This window comes from Convolutriloba macropyga, chromosome 2, assembly GCF_964194025.1.
Source record: "Convolutriloba macropyga chromosome 2, txConMacr16.3, whole genome shotgun sequence".
Lineage (NCBI taxonomy): Eukaryota > Metazoa > Xenacoelomorpha > Acoela > Convolutidae > Convolutriloba > Convolutriloba macropyga.
The window spans coordinates 55,355,832-55,375,920 of NC_134469.1; the positions used below are offsets into that span (position 1 = coordinate 55,355,832).

The window sequence follows — 20,089 nt, forward strand, 5'->3', positions numbered from 1 at the left end:
ATTACAGCTCTAATTACCAGCGCTATATAGGTGTTTCTACATATACCAGTTACCTACCTGTTAAATGCCTACCTGTTACCTGTTACCTATCTGCTAGAAACTTATACACAGTAAATCTATTAACGGATGGTTAATAATCCAACTATCTAGCACTTGCTACCTACCTGTAAACTTATACCAAACTTACCTACCTACAAGTTCCCAAATTTCACCTACCTAATACTTTCTACCTACCTGCTGCGACTTATACCTACTTACCTACCTAATCCTACTTATACCTACCTATACCTGCTTATACCTACTTATACCTACTTATACCTACCTATACTTGCTTATACCTACTTATACCTAGTTATACCTACGTTCTAATGACCGGTAGTTCTGTTGCTGGTTACTTGCAACCTACCTGTAACAGCTTTTACCAATAAGTCCACACCTATTAGTGAAAAGCAGAAAGGTTGAGAGTGTAATCAAGCTGGGGAGTTTGAGGTTTGTAAGGTACCCAAAAGTGACGAAAATCAAAGATAGCGTGAGTGGTTTGGAAGACCGGGGAGTTTAGGGCGGATAAAAACCCCAAAACTGGAAAGCAAAGAAAGAGCGGGAGGATGGGAAGGCAACCAAACTGGGGGGAATTTGGGGCGGGTAAAACCCCAAAAACCGAAAGCAAAGAAAGAGCGGGGGTTGGGAAGGCATTCAATCCGGGGGGGGGGCGTTGGGGTGGGTAAAACCCCAAAACCAAGAGGCAAAAAAAGCGCGGGGGGTTTGAGAAGGCAACCAACCTGGGGGGATTTGGGGCGGGTAAAACTCCAAAAACCAAAAGCAAAAAAAGCGCAGGGGGTAGGGAAGGCAACCAACCGGGGGGAATTCGAGTGGGTAAAACCCCAAAAACCGAAAGCAAAGAAAGTGCAGGGGGTTGGGAAGGCAACCAGGCGGTGGGAAATTGGGGCGGGTAAAACCCCAAAAACCAAAAGCAAAGAAAGCGCGGGGGGTTGGGGAGGCAACCAACCTGGGGGGGTTTGGGGTGGGTAAAACCCCAAAAGCCAAAAGCAAAGAAAATGCAGGGGTTGGGAAGGCAACCAATCGGGGGGAATTCGGGGTGGTTAAAACCCCAAAAACTGAAAGCAAAGAAAGTGCAGGGGGTTGGGAAGGCAAACGACCGGGGGGAATTTGCGGCGGATAAAACCCCAGAAACCCAAAGCAAAGAAAGCGCAGGGGGTTGGGAAGGCAACCAACCGGGGGGAATTTGGGGCGGGTAAAACCCCAGAAAGCAAAAGCAAAGAAAGTGCAGGGGTTGGGAAGGCAACCAACCGGGAGGAATTTGGGGCGGGTAAAACCCCAAAAACCAAAAGCAAAGAAAGCGCAGGGGGTTGGGGAGGCAACGAACCTGGGGGGGTTTGAGGTGGGTAAAACTCCAAAAGCCAAAAGCAAAGAAAATGCAGGGGTTGGGAAGGCAACCAATCGGGGGAATTTGGGGCGGGTAAAACCCAAAAAATCAGTCTTTTGATCTTTTGAATCTGCTTTCAGTCTCTTGTGATGTTTTGCTAACCCACTTGCTGTTACATTTGGACTGTTTTTGTAAAATTTCTTGATCTTTAGATACTGAAACATCAAAAAAATTCATGGTGCAGATCAATTCTTTTCCAATTCAATCAATTTTTAGAGCAATACTTAGCTTTTTCAGGGGTTGAATTCGTTGCCTGATGTGGTTGGGCGTCAAAATATGTTATCAAAAACAACTTAATTTGGGTGGGGGTTATCGTTCGAATGTGCTAATAAAACTTGTTGTTTGTTATTTTGATTTAGATTAAATACATTAGTTTCCTTTGATTGCGAGTGTTTTGTATGATTGTGTTTTGTGTTCTGAGGCTCTTGTCGAAAGTCACTTCCGTTCGTTTTCGACAAAAGAAGTCATGTCAGTGACAAGAAAAAACGAAATGGTTGTTTTCTTTATTTATCACCGAAGACAACAAGAAGATGACGAATGTATAATCATTTACAGAACGAGATTAAATCCTATAGTTCTGCTTTTCATAATGGCGCAAGAATTATAGGTTAATGTCAAAATATAATAGCCATTTAAAAGTGAATGATCTTTGAAATCACTAATAACTCTCGATTACAATTACTCTTTTACTCTAGTGCAACTTGAGAACAATTAAATTTACTGTAGATATATATATATATATATATATATATATATCTATATATATATATATATATATATATTTATATATATATATATATATAAAACTATATATATATATATATATATATATATATATATATTAGCATTGTTATTTATATTATTATTTTTCTATTATTATTAATACTATTATTTTAGTTTTATTGCTACTAGTAATATTATTATTATCTTTCTGTTGCTGAACTTATTTATATTGTTAAATTGGCTAGTTAAGTGAATTTTTTAAACAAGCTGAAAGAACAAAAACGGGGTTACAAATAAGAACGGAGCACTAACATAACCAGTACAATTGTGAGGACTGGGCGCTAGATCTGGGATAAAGTTCGGAATTTTGCAGCTGTCAGGTGAAAAAGAATACATTTGCTTAATTTATCCGTTTATCTGAAGTCGTGCAAGTAGAACTGTTCAGAAATTTTAATTTGATGACTGACCCAAATAGGTAAAAATTGGTATTAATTTCTTCTGATTCACAAACCTGATAATTTTTCTTTTGCCGACCAATATTCGATTTTTCATTGGGCTCTCTAGAGCACCCCCTTTTTCTTTGGCTAAACAAAATTCTAAATAATCTTCTTAAAAGTATCTCTGAAACCAAAACTAGTCTCAGACAAAAATGTTCAGAACTTAATTTTGACATCTTTCAACTGATGCATCCTCTCTACTGATATTTCAAAAAAGAAACGATGCAAAACCATATCACGGGAATAGAACCCTCGGCTTCCGGATACCAGACTGCGACCTTATTCAATTGTGCTAGAGAATCAAGGTTAATTTAAAGAATCGGAAGGGTTGATGAGCAGAGTTGAATAGATTGGTAGATTTTGGGAAATTGGAACAAAGTCAGAGATCGAATAACAAATCAAGATACCAATGAGAACGAAAACTTCAGTTTTTGCTAATAGGCCGTTTATGTTTATGCAGATACTTTATCAGGGTAACGATACGTGTTTTTGGTGAGATATGTAATTTACATTTATGGCAGTCATCGCGGAATAACCACAACGCGTAATTCGTTTGTTCATTTAGTCTCAAAAATAAAAAAGTTCCTTTTTGGGAGGCTTGATCTTTCAATTGATATAGTATGTATTTAAAAAAATTCAAATGTGTTTATAAAATTTTCTGTGCATAAATAAAAGTTTATTGATTGGAGAAAGCAGAACAACATACAAATTTGGTTTTTCAGTGCAATCATATATGGTCTTAATAACACAAAATCAGATAATCCATTTAAGCAGCAATTGTCTCACTTAACCGAATCCGCTTGTGTGAGTTGTTTTTTTTATTTAGACCTCATGATTGGGTGACCAGTTTGGTGGTGCTTTCTCTTGATTATGAAGAAGTGGTTCTCGAAAGAGTTTAATCTCTTTGGCCATCTAATCTCTTTTTCAAATCAGTTCCTCGATCAGTTGCTGGACCACGCGATCCCATTCGTTCTCAAATACTGCAATGGCATCCGTCTTCTCAGTGGTAGTGAGGAGTGAAGTCTCAATTGAGTCATACGCCATTCTCTTCACCACTCTCAAGTCACTGTCTTTAGAGGTCATCGCCATCACCATCATGTACATGTCATCAGTCATTGGCCTAAATTATTTCATGGAATGCGTAAAATTAATGGATTATGCGAGCTGTGATAAGCGGTAGTTACAAAGGATGCTAAATTAGTACAGGGGAAGAGAAGAGAAAAGAGGGCTGACAAGAAAAGTATTAAATGTAGGGACAGCTCAACTGAATTAAAAAGACTGAAAATGAAAAAGAAACACGTACAGACAAGAAACTGACCCAGGTTGAGATGCACGACTCAAGCCCGCTCGGATAAGACGAACTTGCATGGAGTGCCAGATCTCTTATATGGTTGCGCACAGTGAGTTTCAGACCGACTTGGGTCGCGTGTAGCCAGGCGAAAAGTTCTTTACAGAAAAATTAAAATTACTCTCTATTTTGAGCTTCCCATCGAAAAAGATTTGTGCCCCATAATGATCTTCGCCTCCACAAAAAAACAAATGGTATAAACAAAAGAAAAAAACTTAAATTTAGCTGAATTTTCCCGGAACCGACAGATAAAAATTTTATACTTTGAGACACTTTGGCCCTAAAAAGCAGGGGAAATTGAAAGCTATAATAGCATCAAGACCACAAGCATCCCAGCTACCCAAATGTATTGATCCGTTAAAAACATTTCTATATAACTATTTTTAGAAAAATGAGTTTAATGAAGTCTCAGAAAAGGCTTTTCAGGACAGCTAAATCAGCTGTCCTCAAAAGCCTTTGAGGACAGCTAAATCAGCTATCGAAAACAAGCACGTCAGATGCTAAAATTAAACAGAAAAAAGTAGAAAACTGGTCCTTTAGGTTTATTATCTGTCAAAAAACAGCATTTTAGAAAAAACGCTTTCCAAAAATTTTCCTAAGTGTGACAATAATTTTCAGAGATTTAATATCTTTTAGGATAAAAGTGCTGTGGGATAAATAACAGACGCAAGTATCTCGAAGTAGTCGCTGGTTCTCTGTTTCAAAAAAGTTGCCTCTCTATTTCAAAAAAAGTGAGCAGAAAAAGCAAAAATTATTAACTTTCTTCATTTCGTCCGAAGCGAGTATAGTGACCCTGGCCCTTCATAGTGAGCATAATTGAAATAAAATGAAAAACCCTCTTTTTTCACAGGGCTCCACTCCACTTTGCATCACCATCCATAAAAAGGGAAAAATTGACAGTCGAAAAATCAAATAAAAAACAAAAAATGGAAGAAAAAAATGAAAAGATGAAAGAAGTAATCTGGACAGCTTTTCCAAAAAAAGAGTGAAATGAGTCTCAGCCCAGAGCAAATCTTTCTATGGTATCAATATGGACAAAAATTGCATTAGACAACCTTTAATCATGATGACAGAACAAACAGTCACAAAATGTTTGAGTCTGAAAAATTTTCTCTATCTACAAAAAGACAACAAACATACTTTATGAATAGGGGAAAAATGAAAAACAAATAAAATTTTGACTGGTGGTTTCTATCACAAATTTTGAAATTTTTGTAAAATTTTCGTCATTCCTGAAGTTTTTGGATCTCACACAGACAAAAGTATATCATCAGACAACCTTCAATTATCCACCGGCGGTCTTAAAATAACAATCTGATCACAATTTGTTGCTGATTTGCAACTTTGTGGAACAGAAAAAAGATAAAATAATATTTTAAAGTCAAAAAAAGTTAGATTACAAAAATCTACCCTATGTAAGAATCAATTAAAACAATTGACAATAATTAAACTGTTTTATTTACAATTTTTCTATGAGAGAATCAATTTTGTTTTCCTGTTTTGGGGTACTAATAAAGTTATGCCTAACCAAAATTACCGCAGAATATCAACAGTTAGGTAGTTTTTTGAACATAAATGACTTATCGTTTCAAGTCGAGAAATTTTATAATATAAAAATTAGTCTTACTCAAATTCTTTTCATTCAATAATACAATTGTGGTGATCCTTGGCTTTCGCAAAATCTTTTCATAAATCATCATTTCAAAAGTTTTTGTTAAGGTTTTTTTTCTTAAGAGCACGATTTCGTCTTTACGCACTGTTCTTTTCAATTTGAGTTTTTTTTGCGTATCATTTACTCTGTTGCAAACTTTAGGAACAATATTGGCCTGAACAAAAATTATTATTTGGCATGATTAGCTCAAAACTATTGCTATAGTTAATTGAGATACAGTTTCATTTCTAATGTATCAATCAGAAAGCCAAAACTATTCTCGATTAGTTAACAGAGCTGGTACATAATTGCAATGGGAAAAATTGCACTATGATAAACTTTTTTAACACAACTTTTTTAAAACATGATAGAAAACATTCACAGCAGTTTTTTTACACTAAATTTGGTCAAATCGTAAGCGGGAGACTGGAAACAAGATGACTGTAAATAGTATCCGAAGTCGTAGAATTCATAATTTGCAAAATCTGCTGACAAGATTTTGCATGTTATAGTGGCAATTTTGATCTGATATAATTACGAATAGCGCTACAAAGTAGAAATTAAATTTCGAAAAAGTTAGTCTCATGTGATTGCTTTTCTTTTCGGCAGTTTTAATTAATTAATCTCAGTTAAGTTACAATTTTAGGCCTTAAAATTACCATTTTGCAATTTCTTTCCACATCCGCTTTCATAAACATCGCAGATTTTAGGAGAGTTAACGTAAAAAGAGTTTCCTTAGTTTTTTAATAGTGGCTATTCTCGTAATTAGCAGAAAATTTTATCCATATTTATTTAGATTTTCATTCAATTTATTAGCCTAGAAACATTATATTTTATTCATTCAATCAAAATGCTTATCAGCTTAAATTTCATGTTCAATCAAAAATTTTTGGCCAAAACGCACACAATCATTAATTGAGTTATATTATACGTTCTTAGTTTTCTGACTTTAAAAAAATTAAAATCGTGTGCTTGACATTTGAGCACGTAAAGTCATTATTGAGATGTTTTTGTCTTCTAAGGAATGTGATATTCAGTCTTACCCATTTCCATTGAAATAGATGACATCAATATGCATTTTCTTCTCTGTTTAATAGTTTTGCAAAAATAGTAGGCATTAATTTTTTCACAGACAAATAACATTCCTCCTAATTTAATAGGCAGTCAGATTAAATCAATTATAAATAAACATTTAATTATTTAATGTCACAGTGTACGCATTGGAGAGTAGCCTTTTCAATCAAATTTTTAACTGACAGCAGTCAATAAAAAATATCAGCAAAAATCTATTTTAAGGAGAAAAATATCACTAATGTTTCATACGTTTTTGAAACGAAAACATCTTGTGAGATTTCAGATGTGCAAGAGTAAATTTTTAACTTGCTCTATAAAAAAATGCCAGTCATAGTCAATTTAACTTTGATTAAAATAGTAGCCAGAACTAATAACAATTTTGATACCAAAAGACAACATATTTAGGATTCTCAATTGTTTTTGGAAAAACAGCTAAAATTATGAATAATCATTTAATAAATGTTCTTCTAAGCGCTTTCTCTGGATAATCCTTCTGATGTTATCTTTTTGGTAAATTATTGAACGCAATCATGAGGACAAGTGGCTCATAGCAAATATTCATCTAAAAGTTTTGCTGTCTGTTTTTGTTTGCGTTTATCAAGTTTATGGTATATGCAAAAGATTTCCAAAACTTTGTCACATTTTGGTTGATTAGACATGTTCCAGAAATTAGTATACACTTTGTTGGTCTTTGATTTTCATAAAGGAAAGAAAAGAGTTCAGGAGCTCAATCTTGAGTAACTCAACTATGTTTTGCTTAGAAGAGGACAGATAGTTTTAAAATACATTAACAGTTTTGCCTGAACTAATGCTCTGCCTTCTTGAAAAAGGGAGATTGCTAATACCGTTTTAAAGTTTTTTTTTTTAAAAAAATGAAATATGAGCTGTCTAACTTTTAATTTGATGTCCAATGGGATTTCTTGATCGACTTAATTTGATAAATGATTACTTGACGTACCTGTAAAAACTGCAATACTTTGTTTGTGCTGTTTTTCTTATTCAAGAATATGTTAGAAGACTAGTATTTTGAACCCAGTTCAATGTTTCAGCCCAAAGTTGCAAAAATGCAAGGTGAGTGTGATGCATATTTTGAAATTTGCGACGAAATGCTGCGAAAAAAATCACCCGTTTCCATTTGCTCTTCAAAATTAAAATCAATTTTCTTCTAACTTTTACATTTTTCGCATTAGAGCCTCCTCTCGACATCGCATTTCATGGTCTTTTTACTCACTTCGTTCCAAATATGAGACAGTCATCCGAGTTTACTGAGAATCGGAGTGGCTTGTCCGATAGTAGTCCTTGCTTGTTAGTAACATCCATCACTCGCTTGTTACGATGGTTTCGAATGTCATCTACGAGAGCCAGAACCTGGTTGGAGATCGGATTCAGCTCAATTCCAATCTCCAGTTCTCTCAGCAGCTCCAAAACGTATGGATGTGCGTCCAAAGCATAGCCATGGCCTGGAATGAAAAAGGATGCTCTCAAACTACAAAACCTAAAATTCCATTGGAAGCTTTATCTTTCGACACATAATGAGGAGGTTGCCAATAATTATAATTAAAACACCAACTGAAAGTTTTAAAAGGCAGTGCCAGACGTTAAATTGCCAGAAGTTGACTCCAATGAACTTTCGTCTATTATGCTATTTTACGTTCCGAGTATTGAACTATTTTACGAGAACTGGTTAAGTATAGGTTATATGGCTCTGCTTGAAGTCGCTTCAAAGTTCTGGCGTTTATCCAGAACAGTGCCGTGGCTCGATATATTCAGTCAGAATTTCGAAGTGACTTCAAGCACAGTCGCGTTACCTATACTGAGCTCTGATAAGTGCACCGTTAATTATTAGTTTGCAAAGCACAGGACCACTGATACGTTTGTGCGGCTAACTTGATAATTAGGCGGCTTTATTAATTTTTTGCTGACCGATTCTTTTAGAGCCAAGCAACATCGCATCCAGCACGTTTTGGTCTACATCGAAACCAGTCCAAAGGGTCTCTCCCGCGTGGAAAGCAAATGGCATGTCACTTTTTGTCTCATTCCTGAACGCAAAAAACACTGGAAGGAGCGATTTCAAAGTTCGCCCAGTTTCCTCACAGCCCACGAGATCAAAACCTCTTATCAGGTCTGACATTTCGTAATACTTGTTTGCAGAAATTATGGTGGACTTGAGTTTCGCATCCGACAAACCAACTCGACTCTTCGTCAGTACCAAATTGGCACCATAGAAGTTTGGATACAGATTTCGGAAGAGTTCTATTTGACTTTGAAGGTACTCAAGCACTTGCTCGTACGGAATCACAGTTCCGTTTTTGTCAAATTTGTCACCGAATCCGGTTCTGAACTCAATGTACTGGACATTATCGTCAACTAGGAGGTTGAGAGATGAGTTAAGCATGGCTTTCCACACATGCCAAGTGCCTTTGGCATCCCCTGCTGGTCCAAACTTGCTCTGGAAATTGTCCCATATAATCTGGATGTTCTGTCCACTGTAGTCCACTCCATCGTACATACTCACTTGGGCCCTCAGATTCTCAACTTCGTTTGTGTAGTTGGAGTCACCAGGTGAGGGGCACTTTCGACAGGTGTAGTCGGAAGGCAAGGGTTTCACTATAATCAGAATTAACGAGAGCAATCATAATACCAAGATTCAGAGCTTAGAATTGTTGGCTGTTTGCCTCTCATTATTACCACCCCGGGTGGATGTTTCACCCCTAATCGACTTGTGGCTGAACCATGACTTGACGATTCGAAACTGCAACTATGATCAGACGAAAACTCCGACCATTGAAAGGAGGTGAATATTACCCCAAAAGTCATTTGAAACCCAGGCCGAGGTTTGAAACCCTTAATCCACACCTAAATACCAAGAATAAGGGTATCAAAAGCCTATTCCATTTTTAAATACGAGGAAAATGTTTAAGAGTGTAATTTTGAGAAAATTCACACTGGCGCTTATCCTTCATAGGAACCCTAACTGAGATCATAAATGGTTCTTTAATTGCATGTTCTTGCTATAGTTTCGGAGACGCCGAAAATAGTCATAGATATGGTATCCCAGGTACCACAATATTGACGATAGCAAATGGGATCCATGGATACCATAAATTTCGTCTATGGTCTTAGATATGGCATTTAAGATCCATTTATGCTCTTAGATATCGTATCTAAGGAACATGATCGGCTTTAGATATTATATCTGAGAACCATTAATGGGCATAGATAGATATGGCGGATCTATTCTGTTTCGACCCCCCACCCCCAGTGGGCACATAACTTTTACAACCCCCCCCCCCCCGGCGCGCCTTCCTCGGCGGCCTCTAGCACAGTTTACATTGTTTCAGTTTTTAATAGTCGTTTGAAGCCATTAGAAGTAATTTGTCATGTGAAAAGTCTTTTAAAATTGTGCTAAAATTGTTAAAATTGTGCAACTCAAGCTACTTTTGCTTTTAATTGACCCACTTGATCACATGAACAGTCACAATCACATTTTCCTTTGAATCCATCAACTTAATTGAATATGAAGACCCAAAGAATGTAATCCGTTCCAAAAAAATATAAACTAGTTCCAAAAATAGTAGTAGTAACAGGCCCAAATTTGTTTTCTATAATTTCAGATAGGCACAAAACAACATACATTTTGATAAAAAAACAAATAAAAATTTTTCAAAAATCGATATTTTTACAGATAGATTTTTCCAAATGATAAAGAGCAGTAATGTTCCTGAACTGCATCAAATACGTGCTTGAAACAATTACATTATGACGAATAAGATAACTCGTTTCCAATTCTCCTGTTTTTTGATAAAATCGTTTGATTTGATTTTGTTTTTTTTAAATCACTCATATTTTTCATATGACGGCACATATGTACTCATCCAGAAAAAAAACATTACAATAAACTCTGCAAGATATAGTTTACTAATTTGATGTACAGTTGACGGTTGGTAAATGTCCGATGGTGAGCTGTTGGTGGAACTTTCTCCGTATGTGCTCCCAGCTTCGTGAGTGCATATTATTTACAGGTGCCGAGACACAGGTGCCGTGGCCGTGTTTGTGCGTAACTATTTTTCTATGTAATGACACGTGCTCTGAAACTGGGGAGCGCAAAACGAACTGGGGGAAGGGCACAAACAAAAAAGATCCCTGTTGGTAACTAAACAGCATTTATTGACTGAGCAAAACACCAACAGGCATGTAACGGCTGCTCTCCTATCAAAGTCAAGGAAAACTTTACACCGCCCAGTTCGTTTCAGCGGTTTCAAATTTGTCCGGATATTGTGTTTTTGCAGTTAACTTTTGTGAACTGTATTATCCGCTATACTCTAGAATGCCGTTGCATTACTTGATATTCAATTACTCTTGAAACTAATTGCTCAGCTTTGCTGTATAACAAATAACTTTGCTTCAACTAAGCAAAAGTCCAAAATTTCAAATAACCAGTGAGTCTCAAATTAGATGTTTTTCGATGATATCTCCTTAACCACAAATACTAGTGAGATAAAATTTCACAGGGTTAAGAACGTTAGGTAGGCCTACTATCTGACGTAAAAATAAACAACGCTGGGTAAACTGCGTTGGTGGGGCTACCTTTTATGTTTTATACCCAATCTTAATACATGGGCGAAATACAAAGTTTTGTATATCTTTGTAACCAAGTTCTCAGATCTACCGATCAACCAACTGGAATCAGCCTAGGCAACTGGTAAATGAATGAAACAAGAACGAACAGTTTAACTGCTCTGTAATTCTACTTATTAGAACTTTGTTCCGCAATGTGAAAATTTGAGAATTTCAAAGTCAATTCTATTTTCAATAAGTCAGAGTAAAGTTAAAACTGTACAATCACTAATATGATTTACAGAAACAAGACACGATAACAAGTAATTTACCGCTCAAGAAAGTGTGCTTCAATACGCACTGTATGTCAGTTTAATATAACCAAAATTGCAAATTTCAACTGATTTTTGGTAGTTTTTCAAGCTCCTTTTATGCTGCTAGTCACGTGGATTTACATGTCAAATTCAACTGTTGATTGGTTGTAGATAATGATGTCGACAGAATGTGAACATTTTTCCGTAACGTCACTTTTTCAGTGTAAATTTGATGTCATGGGAAATTCGTTAACCATATAGAAGTTTTGTCGAATATTCTGTATCAATAACAGGTTGATTCGCAATCCAATCGCAAAGAATCTGATGCAATACTGTTAAGTCGTAGTATTGTTTTGCTGGTGGTTGAGGTAGTTCGAGTTTGAGCTATAGTTTGACTTCATGAATGACGATTGCGTACTAATAATAGTTGCTAAATATAAATGTTGAAGAAAATGAACAAATCCGTTTGGCTTCAGTAGAATGTAGCATTAAATTTCGCTTGTCACGCTATTCTAGCTTTAAGGCTTGAAATGACCTTGAAGCGCTATTCAATTTGATTTCTGAGTTGTTAAGCTCAGCCGCAATATCGCCGGCCCTGTTTTCCATCGCGAAAACATCTTTTCAAGGTAGTACTGGGGCGAGCTTCACTACTGGTCTCTTGTACACTCCGTCGTTCGTTCGAACTATAGCTGATCGAATCACAACGTCAGACCCATCGATGGTCTCCGCAACTTGACCTAGATTGTAATATCCACGCTTATCGCTGTCTTCGATCAACCAAACGAGATCGCCTTCTTTAAGGGTTTCGTTCGCCGTAGATCGCCATTTTTGCCGGTTATTCAGAGTTGGCAGATATTCTTTACGAAATCTGTCCCATATGAGATTTGCATAGGCTTGTGTCTGTCGAAAGAGCTTTTGATGATCGACAAATTCTTCTGCGCATGGTAGATAGGGTAAGCAAACGTTCTTGTTGCCAAGCAAGAAGTGATTGGGGGTCAATGCTTCTAAGTCATTAACATCTGAACTGACTGGAGTCAAAGGTCTTGCGCTCAATGTCTGCTCAACAATACACATCGTTGTTGAAAGAACGTCCTCGGTGACTGTTCTGTTCCCCAATACTGCATACATTGCTTTCTTGCAACTTCTCACCAACCGCTCCCATACTCCTCCAAAGTGTGGTGCTGCGGGTGGGTTGAACTTCCATCTGACTCCTCGTTGAATTAGATGTTCTTCGATCCCTTCTTTGTTCCATGCCGCAACGTATTCTGCAAACTCTCTTTCAGCTCCAACAAAGTTTGTCCCGTTGTCACTGATGATCATCTCCGGCTTGCCTCTTCGAGCAATAAATCTCATTATTGCATTGAGACAACTATCTGTGTCTAACTTAGGTACCACTTCTATATGCACCGCTCTCATAGTTAGACATGTGAAAAGTCAACACCATCGCTTTTCATTTCTTTGCCCAATCTTCACAACGAAAGGGCCAAAGTAGTCGACTCCAACATTTGTAAAGGCTGTTGAACATCTAACCGCTCTTCGGGTAGATCTGCCATGACTGGTGCTATCGTTTGTGCTCTGCCTTTTCTGCAGGTAATGCACTTGTTCTTGATTGATCATAAGGCGTTCCGTATGCCTAGGATCCACATCCTCTGCTGAACAATGTTTCTTACATGCTCAGTGCCCTCGTGTTGATTGTCCTTGTGCTCGTTTCGCAAGAATAATTCAACCGCATGATGTTTCCGATGTAGCAAAATTGGATGCTTTGCATTGAAGTCCAATTGACTTTTGCCTATTCTGCCTTTGGCTCGAATAAGTCCTTCTTCATCCAGGAAGGGGGAGAATTGTAGAATTTTGCTGACTTTTGGAATTTCCTTTTCAACTTTGAGAGATTTCATCTCTTCACCAAACTGTTCTTGTTGTAGTAGCTTGAAGATTGTTGCTTTTGCCTTTTCTCTTTCTTCAATGCTGACTACGAGGGTTGCTGGTTTGTGTTTGTTCAATGCTCGCTGTACGTATGCCACTGTATTTACTAGTCTATTAAAATTACTGAATCGTTCCCACTGAATAACAGCTTTCCTCTCTTCAGCCTGTATCATGAATGCTGATGAGGGTATATTCTCTTCATCTGATGCAAAGATTAGGTTCACTTGCTCTGGCCATTCACTTTCTGGTCGTTTTAACCAGGCCGGCCCAGTGAGCCACTCACTCCTCTTGAGTTCCTCAATGTTGAGTGCTCTGGTGCCAATGTCCGCTGGGTTGTTGATACCGCTGACATGTTTCCACTGTGAAACATCAGTTGTATCCAGTATCTCAGCCACTCGATTGGCCACAAACACTTGTTGTTTACGATGGGAACTGTGTATCCACTGCAATACGGTAGTTGAGTCTGACCAAAAACTGCAACTATTTACCTTCATTTCATGTTCCTTGACTATCTGTTCTTTCAACCTCACTGCCATGACTGCCGCTTGCAATTCCAATCGTGGTATTGAAAGATGCCTCATCGGTGCCACTCTGCATTTTCCAATGACAAATGCTAAGTCAGCTGAGTATTCTTTTGGTTGTGAACGTAGATAGGCCACTACCCACATCGTGTCTTCAGACGCGTCAGCAAACACATGAAGCTCAGTTTTATCCCTCTCTCTGTTGAAGTATCTTCTATCGATGCTTGTTTCAGCCACTATTGGAAGTTGTTCTTTCCATCTCAGGAATTCTTCTTCTTCACTAAGCTCCACTTCGTTGTCCCAATGTTGTCCGTTCTTAGTCCAGATGCCTTTCAGAAGTCGTCTCATATGAACACTGAACGGAGCAAACAATCCGATCGGGTCGAATAGTGAAGATACCAATGACAAAATCTTCCTCTGGGTTATAGGTGCTTCAACTTCCTTCTTTGTACCTCTGCATACTTGAAGACTGTCATCAATAACGGTCCATTGTAGTCCTAGCACTGAGGATCCCTCCGTATTGGGTTCCAATTCGACTTGCTTCGTATTACTGATTGACTTCAAGTCTTCTGGGATTGCTTTGGTAACTGCATCATTGTTGCTTATCCACTTCTTCAGTTCAAATCCATGTCGAGAGAGAAGAGGTTGTAGTTGGTTGAAAAGTTCAATTGCTTCTTCCGAGGTTTCTACCGATTTGTTGAAATCGTCCATGGAGAAGTTGTTTTGTATTGCCTTTGTTGCTATTGGATACTCTTTTTCGTTGTCCAGTCCCACTCGCTTGAGAGCATAGTTCGCGCAAGTTGGAGAACTCTTAGCTCCAAATACGTGACGCTGATATTCGTATATCTGAACAGGTTCGTTAGTTCTTGGACGCCATAAAAACCTCAAGCAACTTCTATCCTGTTCGGGAACTTGCACTTGTAGAAACATCGATTCGATGTCGGCTGTTAGGGCTATTGGTCCTTCACGGAATCTGAATTTTGTTCCAATCAACCCATGTAGCAGATCAGGTCCTGCTAGTAGCTTATCATTTAGGCATATGTCTTTGTACTTTGATGCGGCATTGCAAACACGTCTTACTTTGCCAGGCTTGTTCGGGCTTAGCACTGGATGGTGGGGCAAATACCATTCTTTCCCGAAGGTGCCTTTCACTTCGGACTCGTCCAATATCTTTACGAATCCTTTTTCTACATCTGTATCTATTAACTGTTGATACAAATTCTTCAGGTTTGGGTCCCTTTGGAATCTTCGCTCCAGTGAGTAAAGCTGACCCAAGGCTGAGCTGTAGTTGTTCGGTAGGTTTGGCTCTGGTTCACTCCACAGCTTTCCCACTTCGTACCGCTCGCCTGTGAACTTTGTCGTACTCTCTAGCATCTTTTGTGCCTGCAGTTCCTTCTTTGACTGACTGACGACGTTGATTTTGGAAGTATAGGTTTCTATGTCCCACCAGGTTTGGATATTCTCAGCCACTTTCACATCTTCAGTGAAGGCGAAATGACAAACATTTTGTTTTCTTTTGCCCGTCATGGGTCCACTGACTACCCATCCTAGCTCAGTTAGAACGGCGAAAGGTTCACTTCGTGTTCCTATCTTGTAGTCCAATGGGCGTTGTAGCTCATAAGCATCTTGACCAAGGATGATGCCAACTTCCATCAAGTTGAAGCTTTTGTTTGGTAAAACACTCAAGTGGTTGAAGCTTTGCTTCAATTTGTTGTAGTTGTAGTTCGTGTTTCCCAAGGAGATTGACGGGTGTGCAAACGCTTCGATTGAATGCACCTTTGAGTGTAGTCCCTTTATTTTTAGAGGAACCTTTTCTGTCTTCAGATCCTTCGTTCCGTGTATGCCAGCTATGTTGAGCGTCACATCGGTGCCTTGGGCCCGTAACTTCTCTTGCACACTTTGATCGATGAATGAAACCGTTGATCCACTATCGAGGAAAGCATATGTGTTCAGCCTGTTGCCACCGCTCTGTATTGAGACAGGAACTATCTGAAGAAAGCTAGTAACTTCGTTACTCTGGTTGATTGTTGCTGCGCTTACGTTGACTGCGTGATTGCCCTCGTCCATTTGGTTTTCTGAGTGTAGCAATCGGTTGTGCTTCTTGATGCATCCATTGATGCCGCACGCATTGACTTTACAATCTTTGATTGCATGCCCTTTGCCTAGACATCCGTAACATAAGCGTTGCTTCCTCACTGCTGCGTACCGATCATTCACACTCATGTTCCTGAATAGTGGACAGTTCCATATTTTATGAGTGCCATCAACTAGCGGACAGTGATCACTTTGCGTTTGCTTCGTTTCTTTCACGTTGGAACTTGCACTGAAGTTCGACGTTTTCGAGAACCGTTTGTCTCTATTTGTGCTTCTTCGGTCTTCTTCTCTTCGCTCTCCCTTGAAAGCTGAAAACCCTTCGTGCACGAATGCTATCCCTGATAGCCATTTTTCAAACATAATCAGATCAGGCCAATCTTCATCTTTATCATCAACATAGAACCACCACTTCTCTCTGAGAACTTGGGGTAGTTTATCTACTGCCATATACAATGTCGAGCTTGATTGCAGATCACCAATCTGCTTGTACTCTTTGAGCACATTCACAAAGTTCGAAACAATAACTGAGAAACTGATCAGACCTGTTGAGTCGTGTGGTTTCACCTGACTTGCTTTGCGAAGACTCTCCAGTTGTGCATCAATGATCACATGAGGTCTTCCAAATTTCCTCTCCAGAATGCTCCATGCAGCACCATAGAACTGTCCAGAATAGCCCATTCCAGAGATTGCTGACCTTGCCTTGCCTGTCAGCAGAGTCTTCAGATGGCTCATCTTCTCTGAGTCTGGTATTGGTCGTTGATCCACTGTAGCAATGAACATACTAGACCACTCCGGCCATTCGAGAGGGTTTCCGTCGAAGTTGTTCAACATCAGCTTTGGTAGGTTACTGCTACCTGCGTACCCAATGTTGTTTTGTAGTCGACCAGCTCTGGGGGAAACGTCCCGGTCTTTAACACTTGTGGAACGGTCTCGTGAACTGCGATATCTTGAGAAGTGACTTTGCCTGTTCACTTCAGGGGTCACTTCGAAGCGAGCTGTTGATCGATCTGGTGTTAGAAGGTTGTCGATTCTGCTGGCCCAGTCAGAGACATCTCTCTTCTTGGGTGTACAGTTGAAGGGTGATTTGTCTCGAGCACTGGTTGATTGGGAACGAGCCTCATCGTTCTCTAATGCTGTTCTCTTCACTTTGCGCTCTAGCTCACGCTCTTCCTCCAGCAGTTGATGCTTGGTTTCCAGTTCCTTCATTTGCATTTCCAGCTCTAGCCTCCTCCGCTCAAACCGTGATTGTTCGAGTCGCATCTTGGTTTCGAATTCGATATTGAATTTCTTCATCCTTTCCTCTCGCCTTTGCTTTGCTGAAGATGTTTCCGAAACATTCTCCGTCTCTTGGCCGCTTGCTGTTGCTCCGTTTTGCACTGTTTGAGCAACTGGGTTGTCCGTTGGATAGTTGTTGTTGCCCTCGCTGTCGATCGTTGCTTGGGTTGCGTTGCTTTGCTCTGCATTCATTTCTGGTTGCGTGCCTTTGCTTATATATGCAAGCCAATGATAGTCCAAACTTGCTTTGCACTTTCTTGCTTCTTTCAGATGCTCTTCAACGAAATTTGCTTGGTAGGGCACAAGCTTGTTTCGACGCTGCAGTTGCTTGGGTATTTCTTCCTCTAGGAGGTGGACAGTCTGTTGGTAGAGGACCTTTAGTTTGTTGGGTCGATCTGAATCTTCAATAATTTTGTAGCCAATACCTGTTTTGGTGTTGACTTCTTCTAATAAATCTTGGAACTTCTTGTCGTACCTTTGTGCTGTTGATTGAAGCTCCTCTCTGCTGATTGTGTTAGGATTGCCTGATTGCCTTTTGCTTTGCTTGCTCCTTTTAAGCGAGGTTAGTTCTTCAACGTAATTTGTGAAGTGCACTCGCAAATTTCGCTCTGCCTCACTGGCGTTGCGCTGTTGATTTGTTTGATTCTCTTTGGGGGTGCCTTCGGCACTCTCTTCATCAAATTGGACAGCAGTTTGCCTTCCACTGTCCGGGTCGGCGGACCAAATGTAACGGCTGCTCTCCTATCAAAGTCAAGGAAAACTTTACACCGCCCAGTTCGTTTCAGCGGTTTCAAATCTGTCCGGATATTGTGTTTTTGCAGTTAACTTTTGTGAACTGTATCATCCGCTATACTCTAGAATGCCGTTGCATTACTTGATATTCAATTACTCTTGAAACTAACTGCTCAGCTTTGCTGTATAACAAATAACTTTGCTTCAACTAAGCAAAAGTCCAAAATTTCAAATAACCAGTGAGTCTCAAATTAGACGTTTTTCGATGATATCTCCTTAACCACCAATACTAGTGAGATAAAATTTCACAGGATTAACAACGTTAGGTATGCCTACGTTCTGACGTAAAAATAAACACTGCTGGGTAAACTGCGTTGGTGGGGCTACCTTTTATGTTTTATACCCAATCTTAATACATGGGCGAAATACAAAGTTTTGTATATCTTTGTAACCAAGTTCTCAGATCTACCGATCAACCAACTGGAATCAGCCTAGGCAACTGGTAAATGAATGAAACAAGAACAAACAGTTTAACTGCTCTGTAACTCTACTTATTAGAACTTTGTTCCGCAATGTGAAAATTTGAGAATTTCAAAGTCAATTCTATTTTCAATAAGTCAGAGTAAAGTTAAATCTGTACAATCACTAATATGATTTACAGAAACAAGACACGATAACAAGTAATTTACCGCTCAAGAAAGTGTGCTTCAATACGCACTGTATGTCAGTTTAACATAACCAAAATTGCAAATTTCAACTGATTTTTGGTAGTTTTTCAAGCTCCTTTTATGCTGCTAGTCACGTGGATTTACATGTCAAATTCAACTGTTGATTGGTTGTAGATAATGATGTCGACAGAATGTGAACACTTTTCCGTAACGTCACTTTTTCAGTGTAAATTTGATGTCATGGGAAATTCGTTAACCATATAGAAGTTTTGTCGAATATTCTGTATCAATAACAGGTTGATTCGCAATCCAATCGCAAAGAATCTGATGCAATACTGTTAAGTCGTAGTATTGTTTTGCTGGTGGTTGAGGTAGTTCGAGTTTGAGCTATAGTTTGACTTCATGAATGACGATTGCGTACTAATAATAGTTGCTAAATATAAATGTTGAAGAAAATGAACAAATCCGTTTGGCTTCAGTAGAATGTAGCATTAAATTTCGCTTGTCACGCTATTCTAGCTTTAAGGCTTGAAATGACCTTGAAGCGCTATTCAATTTGATTTCTGAGTTGTTAAGCTCAGCCGCAATAAGGCACTAAAATTGGAACAAAATTTGACCAAATTTTGAACCAAAATCCAACAAAAAATCAAACAAAATTTTAATAAAACTCCAAAATTTCGACTATAAAATCTATGAAATCTTATGAGGACTTTAAAGAGATTTGGAGCTGACAATTGCGAAGGGCGCTTGTTCAAACTAATAATTTTGAACAAAATTCAAGGGAATACTTACTGCATACTGTTCAACATTGGACGGTGTTAATTTTCGTTCTCTTTGTAAAGAATAATTAGCCAATCCCGTCTTCCAATTGAGGCACAATTAAATGTATTATCGAATACATTTGCGTGCCGCTTGTTGAGAGTGCATTTGCCGATAAAAAATGCTGAATAACTGCGATTATTTGGGCAAATATAATAGGCACATTTTTTGTTTAACTTTGTGATCACTAAAGGGAACACTTACTGCATACTTGCATACTGTTCGACATTGGACGGCATTAATTTTGGTTCCCTTGGCAAGGAATACTTAGCAATCCGTCTTCCAATTGAGGCACAATTAAATGTATTATCGAATACATTTGCGTGCCGCTTGTTGAGAGTGCATTTGCAGATAAAAAAATGGTGAATAACTGCGATTATTTGGGCAAATATAATAGGCACATTTTTTGTTTAACTTTGTGATCACAACGCGTGTTCATGTTGTCTAAA

The 20,089-nt window shown here is 38.6% G+C and overlaps 2 protein-coding genes across 3 annotated transcripts in view; both read right to left on the bottom strand.

Annotated features, from left to right (window-relative positions):
• The window catches only part of LOC142335361 (adenosine deaminase-like), a 50,491-nt gene extending 48,653 nt beyond the window's left edge, over positions 1-1,838 (bottom strand). For both annotated transcript variants that reach the window (XM_075383820.1, XM_075383818.1), the window contains exon 1: positions 1,698-1,838. The gene's annotated coding sequence lies outside the window, so the exon portion shown is untranslated. The remainder of the gene's footprint in view (positions 1-1,697) is intronic.
• A 1,467-nt stretch (positions 1,839-3,305) lies between these two features.
• Positions 3,306-20,089, bottom strand: part of LOC142334513 (adenosine deaminase-like) — a 28,549-nt gene continuing 11,765 nt past the window's right edge. Inside the window, exons 4-6 of the mRNA XM_075382608.1 lie at positions 8,661-9,344; positions 7,969-8,197; positions 3,306-3,784 (exon numbers count right to left, since the gene is read on the bottom strand). Of these exons, the coding sequence (XP_075238723.1) occupies positions 3,589-3,784; positions 7,969-8,197; positions 8,661-9,344 (1,109 nt within the window). The 3' untranslated portion in view covers positions 3,306-3,588. The remainder of the gene's footprint in view (positions 3,785-7,968; positions 8,198-8,660; positions 9,345-20,089) is intronic.